The 19570-nt window shown below is 41.4% G+C and overlaps 2 protein-coding genes across 5 annotated transcripts; one reads left to right on the plus strand and one right to left on the minus strand.

The window, feature by feature from the left end:
- Positions 1–139: 139 nt before the first annotated feature.
- kiaa2013 (KIAA2013 ortholog) lies at positions 140–5733 on the minus strand. Of its 2 annotated transcripts, XM_086069428.1 has the most exons (3): positions 4452–5733; positions 1079–1932; positions 140–989 (listed from the first exon to the last, which is right to left on the minus strand). In XM_086069428.1, the coding sequence occupies exons 1-3, from the start codon at positions 5407–5409 to the stop codon at positions 975–977; spliced, it is 1827 nt and encodes a 608-aa protein (XP_085925554.1). In that variant the 5' UTR covers positions 5410–5733; the 3' UTR covers positions 140–974. The 2 variants fall into 2 exon arrangements, with proteins under 2 accessions (XP_085925554.1, XP_085925555.1); XM_086069429.1 differs by having other exon boundaries at positions 140–1932.
- Positions 5734–7065: 1332 nt separating this feature from the next.
- Positions 7066–19539, plus strand: plod1a (procollagen-lysine, 2-oxoglutarate 5-dioxygenase 1a). Of its 3 annotated transcripts, XM_086069467.1 has the most exons (20): positions 7066–7243; positions 10312–10403; positions 10505–10635; positions 10952–11115; positions 11430–11542; positions 11658–11721; positions 13082–13179; positions 13267–13368; positions 13540–13671; positions 14456–14577; positions 14651–14755; positions 14901–15026; positions 15101–15242; positions 15422–15535; positions 15891–15956; positions 16237–16341; positions 16450–16596; positions 17546–17671; positions 17930–18055; positions 18636–19539. In XM_086069467.1, the coding sequence occupies exons 1-20, from the start codon at positions 7156–7158 to the stop codon at positions 18789–18791; spliced, it is 2319 nt and encodes a 772-aa protein (XP_085925593.1). In that variant the 5' UTR covers positions 7066–7155; the 3' UTR covers positions 18792–19539. The 3 variants fall into 3 exon arrangements, with proteins under 3 accessions (XP_085925593.1, XP_085925592.1, XP_085925591.1); XM_086069466.1 differs by lacking the exon at positions 17930–18055; XM_086069465.1 differs by lacking the exon at positions 17546–17671.
- The last annotated feature ends 31 nt before the right edge of the window (positions 19540–19570 follow it).

A 19570-nucleotide genomic window follows, 5' to 3' on the forward strand; every position in this document is an offset into this window, starting at 1 on the left:
CAGTAAATACTTGTGTTGCAAGCCTGAAGAAAACAAAATGCAGAATGTAGTTTGACTACATGTGCACATAATATATGAAAAGATGAAAATCAAATTGTTCCCGCGTGTGGCTTGATGGACCAAATGAAGCAAAGCAAAGTCGTTTCTTGTTAATTTAATTGATTGATTCCTTATAAAACATCAACACACAGCAAAGAAATCCCAAAACGTGGCAACGTTGTTAGCAGGTGAGAGGATGAGTTAACATGGAACCATTTGACAATGACAAACATTAACATGTCGTACATGTATGACATCGCTTGCAATAAAATCGACGCGCCCAGGTGGCTTTTATTTCCGTTGTCGTGTAACGCGCTTCATTTGAACATCAGATCATATCAGAATAATTTGTTTGGTTGTTGATATAATTGTTTTTTGGAATGAAGGTTGCACAGATTTCTTGGAAAGCTGCAACTCCGGAACCTCGGCAACTTGCCAACAACAAAATTGAATTGGATGTGGCTTGGACTTAAGCAGACAAATATTAAGTCTGCTTAATCAAGTCGAGGGTATTTTTATTTTATTTTTTTCAAAGCGGCATTAACCACCATGTTTGTTTTGACAATTGATTTCCAGCTCGTTTGGGCTCACTGCTCTGCTAATCTCGAATGTCACGGGCACTTGTGTTCATTTACAATTTGCATGCTTCATGATTTTCAGGACACATTACACACAAAAGCAGAAAACATTGATTTGCCTTTTGAGAACACGCACGAGAACGACCCAACCAAATGCTCCAAAAATATTTTGGGCCATAAAACGAAATGCGAACAAACCAGAATGCTGTTCAATTGTGGTGCGGCACTATGAACTTCCTGCCAGCCATTTTACTTTGCATAATTCCCACAAAGTGCATTTAAACTGTTGCCATGAAAAGTTTAAGGGGCAGACGAAACATTTGTCATATTGGTGATGAAAGTGTGCCACGTGAGAACTCAACACCTGGAAATCTGTGCCAACACACACACACACACACACATAAAAAAAAAAACAAAGATCAGTTTGCAATCATTGATTTGTCAGTTCTGTGCTGTTATACCTTGCTCCTGAAGAGGGGCTTGGCGCCGGGGCCACAGTACTCATTGTAGATGAGCTTGAAGAGGAAAAGGTGGAAGAGCGTGATGAGCGAGGCCACGCTGAACCAGAAGAGGAAGGGCAGGCCCGGGTACCGGTTGGCCATGTGCTCCTCGTGGTCCAGGATGGCCTTGAGGTGCAGCGTGTGGCGCAGGTCCTGCAGGTGGCGCAGGTCCGTGGAGATGTAAAGCAGCGGGGTGATGGGCTGGGTGACCATGACGGGGAAGGTGTGACCTTTGACCTCCGAGGTCAGCTCCACCGGCTCGTTGAGGCAGCCGGCCTCGCACGCGTACAGCTTGACAGGCTTCTCCTGCGGCTTGACCGACACGTGGAGGAAAGGCTTGCCCTCGCCGTCCAGCAGCACCGCCAGGTTGATCAGGTCCTGGTTGTAGTGGACCCCCCGCAGGGCGTAGCTGTTGTGCAGCACGTCCGGGTCGGCCTGGAACTGCAGGTGGTTCTCGGTGAACTGGAGCCCGCCGAAGCTGAGCGCCATGCCCTGCATGGCTCCGTGGGCGCCGGCCGCCACCAGCGCCTTGCAGCCCCTCTTCTGGAGGGTCAGGGTCCAAAGCGTGACCAGCTGCAGGATCTGAGCCGCGCTGCTCACCCTCTCGGGCCACAGGTTCTCGGCGTGCATGGTGGCGTGGCCGCTGAAGCAGTGGTCGGCGTAGTTGAGGCTGGATTCCAGGCGGCCGCGCTCCTCGCCGCTCAGCCGGCGCTCCAACAAGGGAGCCGTCGAGGACGACAGGACGTAGTAGAGGGTGGCGTTCACCGTGCGGCTCGAGGGCGTGTGCGAGTCTGTGATCTTTCTCATCTCCACGCCTACGCAAAACAAAACAAGCACAATGGGGAGTTTCCTTGATGGAGCCTTTGTAGTGCAAATTCCGAATGCTCGAACATGATTTTGTCACGTGACACAAACGATGCTTACGGTGATTACTGCCATACTTATAGTTACTGCAGAGGCAATTGAAAAGTTCACATTGGACACAAAAGTCATTCAATTTGAAGGTATGATTGAAAATTCAAGCTGCCATGTCACACATCATGTGGTCAAGTGCCCCGTATAAACTGGCAAGAGCTGTCAGCTTACTTTTTAACGACAATTTTAATTTATGTAAATGACTCACTTTGATGGTGACCGTTCGCACGGAAAATTCGCTACTGTGGGTCTTTTTGTGTCATAGACCAAATCTATGGGGAGAGATTTGTCTAGAATCGTATTCTTTATAGGGAGGAAAATAGTAAGGCTGGGTATCAATTCTAATTTCCTCAATCGATTCGATTTCGATTCACAAGAGTTCGGTTCGATTTGATTTTTCCCAATTCAATTCGATGCACTTAAGTTCAATCTGATGTTGATTAATTATGCTTCTTAAGTATTAAGGACAAGATAAAAACTCAACAAACATTGAATTCCACATTAAATTTTGTGGAGGCAGTAACTGGTCACATGATTTAGTTTAACTCATTTTCAATAAGTATGTTTTAAATTTTAACATTTTAAATGTTTTCAGTGTCCCAAATACATATACGTTTTTTTAAATGTTTTTTTTTTTAATGCTAGAGCATACAGAAGTCTTTGATGCAGCCTCTCAATTGCAGAGAACGGTTGAAGAAATGGTAGTTATTACAAAAACGGACAGCAGGTAGCAGCAGAGCAAGAGAAATCAACCAGGGCCATGTTGAAAAAAGCTCATTTACCCACAGTTCTAAACAGATTTGTGAATAATGATGACACTTAGCGATATTCTAATACTAATTGTTGCAAAACGGAAACATAGAAATATACTTTTTTTCCTGATGAAAAAAGAGACTCTAATCTTTCTTTTGGTGGGTACAATGTTTTTATAGCAATAGAACACAATATTCTGAGGGTGCAAAATCAGTCAAAATCCAGTAGAACAGCCGGGAGCGAAGGGGGTTGCTTCAGTGAAAATGGATGGGAGTGAATGAGCTAATGAACGTAACACGTGTTACAATCACTTAAGTGTTACACAAACATTGACATCAGCAGCAAGGATGAGAAGAAAATATGTTCACAAGTCTAATTCAATATTAATTGTAAATATAAATGAAAGATTCTGAATTGTCCTAAAGTGCAATACGTCAGGTCTTTTTTTGTGGGTGTAATTTTTTATTTTTCTTCATCTCTGTGATGCTCTTCCTGTCTGTGCCTACTTGCGCTTATTGCTGCTGGAAATGTAAATTTCCCTGAGGGAGTCAACCCAAAGGGATGAATAAAGTTAAGTCTAAGTCTTTCATAAATGTAAGAGAATACTTTTACATTTATGTTAACAGTACGTTTTAAGAAAACTGTACTGTAAGATACAAAAACTTGCCTTTAAAATTCTATTTTCTTAGGAATTTATGGGAAAAAGAGATATTAAAATAATCTATTTAATCGATTCATGGTTATATGAATCGATATCAGGCTCCAAAAGGAAAGTCGATCCAATATTGATTATTCTTTTTTTTAATCCCAGCCCGAGAGAACAGTGTGCTTCTAAGCAGTTTAAATTGAAGGGGAAAAAAGGTGATTATCTCAAAAGTTGGTCATTCATTATGAAGTGTAAATTTCTTTTTTTTAGTGTCTTTCCTAATTGTTCTTTAACAAAGCAAAAATATATATATTTTGATTTTTATCCGAATACCTAATTATGCAACAGAATTTTCAGTCAGATATACCAATATTCGATAGCTGCTCTAATCTACTAAAGGTCGTGTTTACATAAATGTATTGATTAAGGGACATTTTACCAAGAGGAAGTATTGTCTTAGTCACATGTGTCAAGATCCGGTCCTCGAGGGCCTGAGTCCTGCATGTTTTCGAGGTTTCTCTACTCCAACACACCTGATTCAATGATCGGGATCATTATCAGGCTCCTGCAGAGCTTGCTGATGATCTTAAATATAAATCAGCTGTGTTGAATGCGGGAAACCTCAAAAACATGCAGGACTCAGTTCCCTTGAGGACCGGACTCTGACACCACTGGTCTTAGTCATCTATTTAACCCCCGCTCCATTATTATTTCTGCCAAAGTTGATGCTCAGAAAAGTTGCTGGAAATGCTTTTTTAAAGCTTGTTTTGCATCTGGAGAAATAAATAAAAGCTTGTTTTGAATAGTGTAATTGTTTTTTTACTTTTTCTATCAACAGTAGCCTAAAACAGGAATCTTCAAGATTGTATTTGAAGACCGTAATAAGGGCCCTACTTTGTCTTGATGTGCCTTGCAAATGACCGGTGAGGTGACCATCAGTGTTCTCTACTTTGATTGGCTAAAATACAGAGAAACACATGTCCTGATTGGCAAATACAGCAAGTGCTTGAAAAAGTCTACCTGAAATGAAGAGATCCATCCAGGCCTGCTGGTGATCTCTGACCAGATCGTCCACAGAAGACCTCAGCAGCTCTCCCAGCTCTTTTTTGGCATCATCCCGGAGGCTGGTGAACGTCTCCTCCAGCTTGGAAGGCTCGATAGGCGCTGAAGTCCTCACGACCGACAGGATAATTTCAGTGTACTCAGATTTCTGGAAAACCTGGATCCTGTTGCTGAGCTTTTTGGTGACAACCATCACAAGCATCATTCGGTTCTTTTCTAGAAGGACTCTGCCTGACGAGAGCACGATCTCTCTGTCCTCCACTTTGTCCACACTGGTGGAGAACTTGCCGCCAGAGTTGGCGGTGTTGTAGGAGATCTCGAAGGTGGCCAACTTGTCGGAAGGGTTGTTGATGTGGATTCTCTGAAGGTAGACGTTATGTCGACTCCTGTGGGCAAGAAACTCTTCCCTGATGGTGACACAGTCCCGTGATGACTGCACGGCCGCAAATGAGGCGCATCGAACTGACAGCACAGATCCTTTCCGGAACCACATCATGGCTGCCCGGGCTTCGGCCTGCTTCCCCTCCAGATGAACGCCAACAATGGGAGAATATTCGGTCTGATGGACCGGAGCCGAACCAGGCTGTGAAGACGACGCCACCCAGAGTTTGTTAGAGTCAGTGTCAATGAGGATATGGCCGTTACCTGATACAAAGGGCGTGTCTAGTTGTTCCTGAGATGTGCTGTATATACCCTCCCCACGGTCCACAAGAGACTTCCATCTGTGGATTTCCGCCTGAAGACACTGCCCAGCCACCCCGCCCGGCATATCTGAGCCACTAAAGAACCTCCACTTGCGCTCTGCTCCAAGATACCAGTAGAAAATGAGGAAGATGAGCAATCCGATGAGAAGTCTTCTCGCCCAGCTGCTTGATAGCAAGCTGGGTAGCCCCTTCAGTCGTTGCTGGAGCCACATTGTTTACTTTAAATGTGCAAAGAGTCCGAATCCTTAAGCGTGACAAGTTTATCCAGTCAAAAAGTCACTGACCAATAGCATGTTTCCAAGTGGCTTCGCTAGTTACAGGCTACATTAGCCCGGCTACGTACCTAGGAGTTTGAAGCAAAGCTGTGAAGAATGCGTCGCTGTGCTTGCTTTCATATTAGTCACAAAAGATCTGGTCTGACACTCACCAGTGTGCCAATTATAAGCTCACGTGGCGTTACGTTTGATTTGACGTGTCAAATGTGTAATTGTTGAGAAACTGCTGCCAGCAGATCCGACATTTCCGGTTTTTATAACTGTCGCAAAACCTCAAGTCGTAAAGGGGAAAGCAAAATCGTAATTAAAGTCGTTGAACATCGCCATCTAGCGTGTGAAGTGCTGACTCGCAGAATGGCGTTTTATGTCAAATCTAAACTACGGGTATATAGTTTGGTGAAGAAAACATCTGCAATAAAACATTCATATACTTTTTAATTATATTTATATTTATAATTATATTTAATTGATGGTCCAACAAAGTACTGTTTTTCTATACACGGATCTAGCTTGTTTAAAAAGGACATTGGCCTACAATGAGGGGAGAGGGTCTCAAATTTTAGGGGTGCTTGAGCAGCCCCTAACCCTCCCAAAAAAATCAGAGGTTACACTTATTATATTTTCAATTACAGGTGGTTTAGTTTTATCTATTAATAGACCGATCAATTCTGGTTCCATTTTGTCAAACAGTCTTCTTCATGTTCACATTTTGACATCATGAGACCAAGACGACTCAACAACGAATCAACAGCGCGTTGCTTTGCAGGGTTTCTAAAAGATGCTTCTGGAGTGGACAGTGAGCTGAATGTCCCAGTGTCATGGCAGACTTCAACAGAGAAACAGAGACTGGACGAGTCACAGAAAGGCATTGAAGTGAACACCCTTTTAAATTTTCATAGATCAAAACACCTGTTGTGAATTTTGGCTTTCACCTCTTTGTCAGAGAAGGCAAAATACTGAGACATTGAGCACTTGGACCTGTGCAATGTCAAAGGTTCACAGAAAGGCAAATTAAGAGATATTATCATGCATATTAAAATTTCCCCCAAAAGACCAATATTCTTATATGTTTTGCGAGAAGTGGACACTATCATTCAATTACGTCTGTGGAAGGTGATGCTGAGAAGAAGAAAAAAAAAAACGTTTCAAAGCCCATTTGGCATCAGAAGAGATCAGGCAATTAGAAAAGCCCGTTTATGTCATTGTCATTTCAAAATCGGAAAACAAATTTTGAGGGGAAAATTCTGACATTTTCTTTCACTTGAGCAATACAACACTATTTCTTCCGGGTTGGTGGAACACATGGAAGGGATCCAGGCGCGCTGTAACGGGCCAGACACTCGGCCTCTGCATGCGTGCAGGAACTCACGTTCACGGAACAGCTGGGCCGAGCCTGACACTGAAATCAAATCACGGCTTGTTTATATAGCATGCCTGTGTAGAATCTCAGACAGCCCTTAGGCCAATGGAAGCTCTGGTTTACACTTGCTTGTTCTCAAACTTTTGAAGTGGGGGGCGGGGGGGGGGGGGGGGGCGAGAGAGAGAGAGAGAGAGAGAGAGAGAGAGAGAGAGAGAGAGAGAGAGGGTGGGGGGTATTTGGGGGACTCCTTTTACATAGCCGGGTCAGCGGGGAAAGTGACTCCTTCCACACTCCATCCGTCTAACCAACCGTCTTATTTCACCATGAAACTTTGTTCGGTGTTGTTCCCCGTCCTTCTTTTCTGCACACTCCTTCCTCTGCGCGACTGTGACGAGCAACAACTCCGCGAAGGTAAGACAAACGCAGCTGGCCTGCCCGTGTTAGTTACACTCTTATAAGTGGTAAATGGCAATGGCGTAACACATGAAGCCACACGTCGGATTTAACAGGCGATACACATGCACGTGTTATCTTGCTGCTCGCGTTAATTTGGCTGCAGTGCGAAGAAAGCTGACATTTTTTGTTTCTTTGCTTTGATTGTTTGTAGCCGTGGCCACAGGCCAGGTGAACAAGCTTTGACAGGAAATGAGGGCATTCTGTATGTTTGTGGGGCACCCCCGCCAACCCCCACTTAAAGAAAAGGTCTTTGCGGGTTCCGAACGTGCCGCTGACGTGGACAGGGCTGTTCCTGTTTGTTTCCGCCTTACTTTCCCGTGGGATGGAAGTTCATGGAACGTAGCGTTGGAGCAGAACAACTCGTGGAAGCTGAAGAGTGAATTCAACGAAAACGAGCGCGGTGGCCGTAATAGTGACGAGTCCGACGTTGCTTCCAGTGAGGCTGCAGAATGTTCTAGAGATGTTTTTAAAAAATAAAAAAAAAGACGAGAAACAATGACATCTTGCATTAAGTTTGAAGCCATTTCAAGGTGCAGTTGCAATGACAACTTAGTATTCAATACCTACTGTAGATCACATTTATATGCAGAAATGCATACATTTGTGATGCCCTAAAACACAACATAAGTGTTTTTCTTTTCTTTTCTTTTTTGTCGCATAATATCAGAAAACTGCAGTCAGTCATCACCTAAATTTATGGGGACACCTACTTCAACCTCTGAAAATATAAGAACAATTGCCCTAATATTTTGGATTTCCTCCTCAACTTTCCTTTTTACTATTGTGCAGGGGTCACCAACATGGTGCCCATGGGCAAAGGTAGCCTCCATAGGACCACTTGACCATTTGAAAATGTAAACGATTGCAGGGATTTATACAAATGGACTGTTAGTGTTGTTTGAATATTGTTGTGCCCATTGTTCATGCTAGATGAATGGAAATATTAAGCATAAATAATGGCAAGTTAAGCAAATTTGTATTTCAACTTTGTATTTCAGCTTAAAAAGGTTTGGTGACCCCTTCTATAGAGAAAAAGCTTAATGTTTCTAGACATAAGGGGGATAACTGAATAGTCACCCAAATTAATGTGGACATCTGACTTGCCAACTTCAACCTCTGAAAAAATTATTAGAATGATCGTACATAGTGAGATTAGACTTCCGTAGTGAGTGTGTTGTGGTTTGGATTTGGTTAGTTTTGTTCTGTTTTGTCTATCGTGATCTGAGCTTTGTTTGGTTAGGTCTAAGTTGTCATGTGTCTCTGTGGTCACTGTGCTCGTCATTCCGGTCCCCTTGTGTCTTCCAATCAGCACCCTCTGCCACTTTTCATATGTTGAAGTTGTCAATGTCTCGTTAGTTTGCTTCTATTTAAGTTCCCTCCTTTCCTGCAGTCTTTGCTGGATCATATTCATTTGTGTATGCCCTGAGTCTCGGTCAGTTGTCCTCGTCCTAGTTAGCCGAATGTGTTTTTTTTCCCTGTTTCGTATTTTCAATTCCGAGCTCCTTTTTTGCCTCTTGTTTTTTTCCTTTGGAAATAAAATCCATTTTTGTTCCGAACTCCTAAAAGCCTGTTTCGCCTCCCCGCCTCCTGCATTGGGTCCTCAACAGCCCCAAACCTGACAGAGTGCCTATAGAAAGGAGGACTTAACGTCCATAAAGTGTAAAATACTGTGGTGATTGTTTTTTTAATATTTTCAGAGGTAAAAGTGAACATGAGTAGAGATGTACACATGAATTTTGGTCACGATTGAACACTTTTTTCAGACATTAAACGACATTAAGCTAATTCAGCATTTTAAACTGTACGTTTGCAGTGAACCAACAAAACAAGGGCAATTTCCTCACACAATGTTGCTTTCAGTTACTAGTACAGCTCAAAAATGATTCAAACCCTTCATGGCAAGAGCCTTTAGTACTCGAACACCACGTTGTGCTCTGGTGCAAAGTGTGATGCATATCCAGACAGCTGCTTCTGGCAAAACAATTTCAGGATTTTTATTATGTTGACCGTGGGCAGTTGGGAGAACTAACAAAGTAGCCTACAGTGCAAATGATTTGTTACTGTACTCAAGTCGTTTTTTTTTTTTTTAGGTAAATGTACTTGAGTAGTTTACTCTGTTAACCTGCCTTGGAAAACATTATGTCTGTACTTTCTACTTTCTTAAATATGCTCGTGACTTTTTTCAACTTACGCAGATGACGACATCATGTAAAAAAAGACAGAAATAGAGAAGTAAAGTAAATTTCAGGTGAGAGATTTATTTATTTTTGGGCTTATAAAGCAGAACAACTGGGACAGCAGCACCATGGAGGAACGTGAAGAATAGATTATTAACAGTGATGACACAGCAGACTTTACATTTACTTTAGTAAAGGTGTTGAATCAGTCCTTCTACTTGAATTTTTTTTTTTTAAGTATCTGTACTTCTACCTAAGTACGTAGTGTGAGTACTTTCGACGCTTCGCTGTATGTCTTTTTCAAATCACACCAGATCTTTTTTAATGGGGAAAAAGGCAACCAGTGTCATCATGTTCATCATGAATAAACTGAATACTCACCACATCAATATTACCTTCTGCCACTCAATTTTGAGACTTGGCGACAGCAGGCAGTGAAGTCCCCTCCCCCCCTCAAATAAATAAATAAATAAATAGATACAATAAAGTAATGGAACTTACACCGGGTAATGTATTAAGGTCATGTTTGGAGGAGGAATTCATCCATCCATTTTCCGAAGCGCATACTCCTCACAGTTGACCTGAAACATCACCTCCTGCTTGCAGTGATGAATGGCAATGACTCAGTAATGCTCCACATGACTGTCATGGAGAGAATGTGACCGATTGCCCGCGATTGAGACGAGTTTGCCAGCTGATGTCTCGCGCTTCACGAATCAGACATCAGCTGCCTTTTCATTACATTTCTAATCCTGTTGGCACAAAAAGACGCATGGAACGTCGAGTGCCATCTTCAGATGCCGCGATTAATTCTTGGCTGAATTCTTATTGGATTCTGTCTTCCAGATCAAATTGTAGTGGTGACCGTGGCAACGAAGGAGACCGATGGCTTCAACCGTTTCTTGAGATCTGCAAAGCATTTTAATTACACCGTCAAGGTAGGAAAACCCAAATTGGACGTTGTTGTCGACTGTCTGCCGTATGAAGCTGTCCTGATGTCATATATAACGTCGATTGTTGTTTTTTTGTGTGTTCGCAGGTTCTTGGCCGGGGGGAAAGATGGAAAGGAGGTGACTACTTGACCCCTGGGGGAGGTCAGAAAGTGCGACTTCTTAAAGCAGCCCTTGAGGGAATGAAGGATGAGGATGCAATTATTGTTTTTATTGACAGGTAATGTGTTTCTATCTTAGCAATAAATATGTCATGTAAAACGTTGGTATTGATCCTATTACCAGCTGCTGTGCAGGCGTGTCCTTCTTTGGGTAGTGAATGGAAATTTCGGTTGAATTCCAAACTGTAAGACCTTGATATTTGAGTAAAGCTTCCGCCGTATTGTGCACTCTGCTTGTTTTGTTGTCACGGTAACCATAGAGAAGGAGAAACATTGTGAAAACAGCCACTTTTCTTTTCGCATGGGTTGCTCACTGGCGCTTGCGCCGCTGCTGCGTCAGTATTATCTTGTAACCTTCCTTCTTGTGTTCCACAGCTATGATGTGATTTTCGCATCAAGTCCTAAAGAGCTGCTAAAGAAATTTGCGCAGGCCAAACACAAGGTGGTGTTCTCCTCTGAGACCTTGATCTGGCCTGACAGACATTTGGAGGACAAACATCCACATGTCCGCGAGGGCAACCGCTTCCTTGGCTCAGGGGGTATGCTGCTTATTTGTCCACATTACGCAATTGGTTTTGTGTATACTTTGAATACAGAACGGTATTCAATCGTTTAGGATTTCGGTCTGAGCTAGGATGACTGTTTTAACAGAAGGTTACAACGCATGGATGTCATGTGGTGTATTCACAGCTGGAGAGTAGGTTCTTCTTTGTAGACCAAAAACTGCTTCATAAGCGCACCAAAATTGGCAACCCTGGCAGTGGTAATGAGCCCCAGCAGCTTCAAAGCTGTTTGTATGTGGCACACGGCAAGTCCGGGCGCCTCTTTACACCGGTTTCCTGCTTTTCCGCAGGCTTTATTGGCTACCTGCCCAACGTCAAGGAAATGCTCGCTGAGTGGGCGGGACAAGACAGTGACAGTGACCAGCTGTTTTTCACCAAGATTTATATCAATCCGGAGAAAAGAGTAAGAAATGCTCTGCAACTCTTTTTTCCCCTCTTTTTTTTTTTTCATTTGTTGTTTTATATGAGCACATAACATTTATTTATCAATGAATAAAGCATCTATGGGTGTGTTTCAGAAATCCATAAATATCACACTGGACAGCAAATGCAGATTGTTTCAGAACCTACACGGGGCTCTTGGTGAGTGAAATGACTTTTATTGTCCAACTGTGGTTAAACCTATTTTAACCAAGTTGAAGTGAATGTGTGCTGCACTGGACACGCGACACACTGTGCTGTTTACTGAACACAGCTGCTGTGTTAAAAATGTTAAGTACACCCTTCCAATAACACCTTTTTCTTTTTACTGCCTTTCTCCGTTGTGCCCTCGAGAATGTGAAACAAACAACCTATACATAACTTTTTGTGACTGCGCTCTATTTACACACACAGACCATATGAGATATTATTTCATGTGGCGCAATGTGTTCAAAGATGCAAACTTAAAGGGATGACGCAGAAGTATTTGAAGGATAGGTTGTTTGAATTCTCAAAATCTTTCGGAAAGGTGCCCCAATGCAACCTTTAAGCCACCTTTAGCAAATTGTTGCTCCTCCTGTCCAACCTTTACAAAAGGAAAGGAAACATCTTCACCACAATCATCATTTAAAAGCATTAAAGTTACAGACTATGCAAAGAAAATACAGTTTCATGCTAGAGACTTTAAAAATATAATCCAAAAATATTTTCATGGAAAATCAAGAATACATAGTCTTACCGAACAGTAGCAATGCGGAGATAAACATACAAATACATTTCAGGGTTTATCAGTCAGAGACTGCATGTTTAAACTTGAGCTGTGGTCCACAGTTTCTGCCGCATTTTTTCTCTCCAAGTAAGGAATTTGTTAGTGCTACGTGAGGCGGGGATGAGAACGCTCCCATTTGCAACATCCACTGAATCAAACTGTATTGTCTGCCACATGGAAACAGGGCTTTCAACTCCCCGAAAAATAAACACAAAGCAGTAGGGCTGTGAATTGCCTAGTACCTGGCGATTCGATTCGTATCAAGATTCATAGGTCACGATTCGATTCGATACCGATTAATCCCGATGCCAATCTATAAATTGCTTATTGTGCAAATTTTTTTTTTTTACTCAAATTTAGAAAATACTCATCAGTAAACTTGTACATGTACACTGTAAGATTTGTATGAACATTTATTTATTTATCTGAAAATTCAGGCCTATAACTGAGCATTTAACAAATAAGTTGCAGTCTGTTTCATGTTTGAACAGCACTGAAATAAAATATAAAGGCGTAATGTTCCATTAATATAACATTCTTCCATGCTTAATGTGTGAATCCTAACCCTAAGTAAGACGTTTTGTTGAATATTCCCATAAAAAATTGATGTTTAAAAATCGATTCGGCCGCGAGAATTGCGCGCTGTCATCTCGCGATATATTGCCGAATCGATTTTTTCTAACACCCCTACAAAGCAGTATGAATAACATTCACTCGTAAATGTATACTCGTATGTGTGCATCGTGTTTCTAGACGAAGTGGTGCTAAAGTTTGAGGATCGACACGTACGAGCCCGAAATTTTCTGTATGATACGCTACCTGTCATCATCCACGGGAATGGACCGACCAAGGTACCGACTACAAGTCATCATATCATTCAAAAACAAAAGTGTTGCGTTTATATTTTTGTTGAGTAAAAACGAGACTTGACTTTCCAGCTTCAGCTCAACTATCTTGGTAACTACATACCAAACGCGTGGACATTTGAGACGGGCTGCACATTGTGTCATGACGATCTACGCCCACTCAGGAACCTTAAGGTTGGTCACAAGTTTTTAGCCGTCATATCAATTGAAAGGCAACATTTTCTTCCTTAACAACTAAATCTAGATTATTATCATTTTCAAGTACCGTCATTGTGTGTGTACAGTAGACAAATGCTTTTGCCCGACACTCAATATTGTCCCCCCCCCACCCCCCCCCCCCATCAGGAAAATGAATATCCTTTAGTGGTGATTGGTGTCTTCATCCAGCAGCCCACGCCATTTGTTGCAGTGTTTTTTGAACGCCTGCTGAAGCTTCAGTATCCCAAGAATAGACTCAAGCTCTTCATTTTCAACAAGGTAACGGAACACAAATTCATTAACTGAGGTTTTATCAATCAGTCACTTTCCTACCGAGGAATTTTACTAACAGTTGTGTTGATTGATGGCCTCATGAGTCATTGAAAACTCCTGGAAATCTTCCATGAGAAGAAAGCTCTGGTTGTTTGTGAATCCAAACTCCTATAATGACTTTTCAAGATATTAAAGTGTATTTTTATATCTTGGTCTTTGAATATATTACACACCTCTAACCACATCATAGGTAAGATTTGATGCTCTTCTAATTAGTATCATGCCATTTAAAAAAACATTTTTTTCACAGAAACATGTTTCTAAATATGAACCTTGTTGAACAGTTTATAGTAATGAGTGTGCTAGCTCATGTAAACATTTTGAAAACATATCTAAATAAAGAATAACATACATAATAATAATATAAAAAAAACTATAAAAGTAGTAAAACATAAATAATAATAATAAGAAGAAGAATTAAAAAATAAATAAGAATGAATAAAATAAATAAATAAATACATTTACAAAATCTCTCTCTAATAATTTTTTTTAAATAATAAATCAATAAAAACAACTTTCTATTCATTTGACAATTTCTAAAGCAACCAAATTTCTAAAGTCCTATTTGTTATCCATTTTGATTTAGTTTGCTACACTGTACATTGCTTTGGACTACTATCACATGTTCAAAAGATAAACATTTTTTTTCCTTTCTATTATATCCATTCCAAATTATAATGTACAAAATTCTGCCTCCTGCCAACTTTGGTATTTAATTTTTCTGCTCAAGGAACCTCATCACGAGCGTGAGGTCAGCTCTTTCCTGCAGGACCACGGAAATCTTTATCTGGACGTCAAATTCGTTGGACCAGAAGAGGAGATGGATGGCACAGCTGCACGCAACGTGGCCTTGTGCGTCATCGCGTCCCAATAATCATTGCTGGCGTATGCAAAGTGACCTTTTTTTCCCCCCGTTGTATTTCAGTGATATGTGCAGGAAGCAGAAGGACTGTGACTATTTTTTCAACTTGGACATTGAAGTTGCTTTGACGAATGAGAACACACTCAAAATTCTCATCGAACAAAACCTGCAAGTATATTTATCAAATATTTAAAAAATGATCACCTCGCTATGTACGCAATGTTTTTTTTTTTTAATATTGTTAATCATTTAGTTAAGAGTTTGGGTTCGAAGACTAGATTATTATAATATCACTGCCTCAAATACTCTTTAGGCCGATGGTGGCCCCATTGTTGACGCGGACTGGCCGACTTTGGAGTAACTTCTGGGGAGCCCTGAGCGCAGATGGCTACTATGCCAGGTCCGAGGACTACGTCGACCTTGTCCAAGGACGCAGGGTGTAAGATGCTTACGTGTTGATGAAGTTCATCAATGTTGGTATGTGCTACGGTCTAATTGGCTCCTATAATCCAGGGGAATATGGAACGTTCCGTATGTAACCAGCGTGTACTTGATGAAGGCCAGCCTCCTTCGCTCGGAGCTCTCAGACAACGATCTGTTTCGTTCAAATTCCGTGGACGCTGACATGGCCTTTTGCCAACATGTTCGAAGCAAGGTACAGCAAATACAAGAGCAGTATTTAATATATGTTTTTTTTCGTCTGTCATGTTATTAATGCAAAGAAATCCATTCAAATGGTCAAAATTTGAGATTTTATTTGAAGATCAAATCTCCCAGCCTTAGCCTCGATCTGAATTGTATTCGGAACATAAATCGCCTTGCCTTTCTTCTCAGGGAGTCTTCATGTATGTCACCAACATAGACACTTTTGGACGCATCCTATCAACAGAAAACTGTCAGACCAGTCATCTGCATAATGATCTGTGGCAGATCTTTGAAAATCCAGAGGTGAGAAATGTATTCAATCAGCAGGTCCGGATAAGAGTATACTGTACACTTTTATTACATCTGGAAGTTTGGATGTTTTGGGCTGTTTATTTGTCTGTATGTTGGCAGGGGGGGGGGGGATCCATAATAGATATCTATAAATATTTGTGTTGGTATATACTATGAAACATGCAGAATTACAAGTTCCACATATTTGAGCCTATTCCATACTCCAAGAAAAATGAACAAAGATGAAAATATAGCAGTACTATTACTTGTGGCAATTGTAGTATTAATATAATAAAAACAGTCGCAGTTGTACGATACTTCTTAACAGTTAAATAATTGTGTGAAAATGTTGCTGTTTTCATTTCAGGACTGGCGGGAGCGCTACATTCATGAGAACTACACACACATCATGAAGGATAAACTTATTGAAACTGTGAGTTGTTAACTTACAATAGTCTTCTTAGTTCTTTTTTTTTTTATGTTTTCATGTTTTGTTAATACTAAGATAGGTGACACAATCTATTACATGACTGATGTGTGGTTGTCACAGTTCACTATAGAGCATTCATTTTTAATTAAGGTATTGCTTTCAATAGTCATGGTCTAAAATGGTTACACAGCACAGTGTACAGTATGATACTTATTTTATTTTTAATTTTTTTGTGGAATGCGTCTCTTGCCAAAACCCTTTGCTTTGTCTTTCTGATCCCCAGCCTTGCCCAGATGTATACTGGTTTCCAATTTTCAGCGATATTGCTTGTGACCACCTGGTTGAAGAAATGGAACATTTTGGGAAGTGGTCAGGAGGCGCTAATAGGGTAATGTCGCCGTCCTTTTTATCTGCTATGTCCAATAATTGAATCTCTTAACCTTTGTTGTCATCAAGGGTGGTAATAGAATGAATGTGATTATTTTGGGGCTGCCAGGACAGTCGAATCCAGGGTGGCTATGAGAATGTCCCCACCATTGACATCCACTTGAATCAAGTCAACTATGATAAGGAATGGCACCAGTTCTTACTGGAGTACATTGCGCCGATAACCGAGAAAATGTATCCAGGTTACTACACCAAGGTAAGACCTCAGACATTTATGTGAGATTAAAAGGAAGTGTTCAGTACTACGTGTGAGTTACAGCAAGAGCCGTGGGACCCCAAACCAGCAGGAAATAGGATTTTGGTAAGGCTGCAGTTTGGATCCCACAGCATTCCATTCCAACTGCAGGGAGTCTTAAGACCGGTTTTAGGATATGAAAGGCAAGCTGTGTCATACCAGGAAGTGCGCACGGCAATGCCCTTTGAACTCAGAGATCCGAGTTGCAAAGTCTGTAACAAAAAAAGACCCCGACATCACCAATCGGCTTCAATCTGATGTCACTCGACAATGGGGACCTCCATAAATACAAAGATCGCGAATAGCAAAACATAATTTACACAATTATAAACATGTTTATTATTATGATATTACTTTAGTCATACGAAATCAGTAATTTCCCTTCAACCCAATGTGATTTGCAATAACTGTGTTAACCGGAACACCAAATAATTAATAAATAAATAATATCAGAATCAGTCATCTTTGTTGTTTACATTCACCTCCAAGTGGGACATATCCGACTTTCTAGCTTCCTCGAATGCAGCATAAATACTCATGGGTCACAATGACTTGTGTATGTCCCTCAACGTCAGATAAAGGACAAATTAGATTGTCAGGAATAGTCAAAGCAAAAAAATACAAATCTCGTCAATTAAATAGAGGAGTTTCAAAAAACGGCAGAGTTATTCCAATTTTGGCTGGCAACACAAAGCATCAGTCAATGTAACACTGTAATTGCATGAACTTAAGTCAGAATTTAAAAAAAAAAAAAAATTCTCCAAAATCATTAGTCACTAAGAAGCAAGCAACCTTGATTTTTAAACATTTCCTGATTTATTTCCATTAATTCCGTGGAAAGTTTCCGACTGAAAATTCCCGGAATTTTGCAAGCCTCATGACTGTTGTGCTGACAAATGTCTTCTTCCAGTGCACTACTCCCTTGAACTTCGTGGTGAGGTACAAACCCGACGAGCAGCCCCTGCTCGAGCCTCACCATGACGCCTCCACATTCACTATAAACATTGCTCTCAACAGCAAAGATTTTGACTACCAGGTAAATGGGGGAGGAGCTAGCAGTCATACAAGCTTCAGGAAGTGACGATGCAGGTGACATTGCACCACTCTCTGCTTCTTCTCCTCCATCTGCGGGCCTGAATGTTGGATGCGGAAGCAGGCTTGACGCTTGTCTTGAACCGAGCAAGAGTTGCACCTGCAGCGTCCATGCGCCCGCACACTCTCCTGGTGTGGCCACCTGAGCAGTTTCTATGCGAATGCTTGCATGACTTTCCTCCTTTCTTATGTGTGTTTGCAGGCACATTTTGACTTGGCCTTTGTAGTTAGATATAAGCCCGATGAGCAGCCCTTTTTGAGGCCACATCATGACGCCTCCACATTCACTATAAACATAGCACTCAATCAGGGAGGCGCTGATTACCAGGTGAGTGGCATCGGAGGTTGGTACAAATCGGACATTTTCATCAATTAGGGTTCGAATGTAGGACAAATAAAATTTTCTATCAGTACACCTGTGAGATGGTAGGAAAAAAACATGCATACATGTAATTATTAGCCTACAGCAGACTGTCATCTTGCACATCATAATCTGGGGATGCCTGCTGTAGAGTCGTGTCCAATGTAAAGTTAGCCCGAGACTGATTTCATTCAAAGAGGATGACCATTCTTTGGCTGGCATGTCAATCTACATTCCTGGTGTTTCATACTTTCTCATCCCATTTGTGCATTCATAAATTTGTTCTCTTTTGCATGAAGTATGGTTTTGTCATTGCATCCATCTCATTTCCCTGCATCTTCAATATACTGGGCTCATTATCAGAATTGTTTTTTATATAAGGAATACTGTAAATGCAATACTGTACATTCATGTATATAGTATATTTCTAGTTACATTGTTGACATTACCAACATGCCCAAGTGTGCCAATGCCATAGGAACTACTGTATGCTGAAGATAAGTCAAACAGTGTAGCATGTGTGTCTTATGCGTAACTGTGACCTCAGGGTGGCGGCTGCCGGTTCCTCCGTTACAACTGCTCCGTGGAGGCTCCGCGTAAAGGCTGGACCCTACTGCACCCCGGCCGCCTCACCCACTATCACGAAGGCCTGCCCACCACAGCCGGCGTCCGCTACATCGCAGTGTCCTTTGTGGATCCCTGAACTCCATCACATCATCGGGACCGACGCTCACACGCAGCAAATCTAAGATGCATTTGATTAAGCATCACAGAAAGTAGTGACGGCTTCATAGTTTATTCACAATATATACTATTGTGCCTGTCTCCAAGTTGTTGAGTATTTGCGTACACAATTTCAATTCATCCTGAATTCATTCAAAAATATTGGGTACTTGGGCCAGTGAATTTTAGATTGTACACGTGTCTGTGACCCACAGGCTGTACTGTCAAACCGGTTACATATTTATTTCAATACATATCCAGTGTGAATGTTGCCACAGTGATCAGTGCCGGACGTTTTGCCACAAATGCTCCAATGCTGATTGTTACTCAACAGCTACAAAGTTCAAGTGTTTTACTTCTTTTTTTTTTGTGTGTGTTTTTTTTTTGCCTTAAATGTGTAAAAGATGAGAACAATAAAACTACTGTTAATTCGAGTGCCCTGGCATCCACTGCAAAAACAGGAAACGAAGCCTTGGGCGTTATGTGTGCGTTTTTATGTCTTTGATGTATTACATCAAAGAGAAAGGATTTAATAATAATAATAAAACACTAGGAAGCTAAAATTTCACCAGGATTGTTAAAACACGTAGAAGTTCAAATGGACGTGTCGAGTGTTAACGCCCCAAAACCATCAAACGGCTCTGCAGGCTAATGATTTTTGCTTGCGAAGCAATGTCTGCAGATATGTCGGAAATTCGTAATGAATGCAATAAAAACAGTTGGCATTAGTGGCGTGTGTGTGTGTGTGTGTGTGTGAGC

Source organism: Leptonotus elevatus, chromosome 2, assembly GCF_054856555.1.
Source record: "Leptonotus elevatus isolate MCC_2025b chromosome 2, RoL_Lele_1.0, whole genome shotgun sequence".
NCBI lineage: Eukaryota > Metazoa > Chordata > Actinopteri > Syngnathiformes > Syngnathidae > Leptonotus > Leptonotus elevatus.

Bases quoted from the DNA above. Each gene is read 5' to 3' on its own strand.
- kiaa2013 (XM_086069428.1), bottom strand. From the start codon at position 5,409: ATGTGGCTCCAGCAACGACTGAAGGGGCTACCCAGCTTGCTATCAAGC. The intron at 1,933-4,451 runs GTAGACTTTTTC...TGTTTTGCGTAG, and splicing joins GATGGATCTCTTCATTTCAG to GCGTGGAGATGAGAAAGATC.
- plod1a (XM_086069467.1), top strand. From the start codon at position 7,156: ATGAAACTTTGTTCGGTGTTGTTCCCCGTCCTTCTTTTCTGCACACTC. The intron at 11,722-13,081 runs GTGAGTGAAATG...TCGTGTTTCTAG, and splicing joins GAACCTACACGGGGCTCTTG to ACGAAGTGGTGCTAAAGTTT. The intron at 15,957-16,236 runs GTGAGTTGTTAA...TCTGATCCCCAG, and splicing joins AGGATAAACTTATTGAAACT to CCTTGCCCAGATGTATACTG.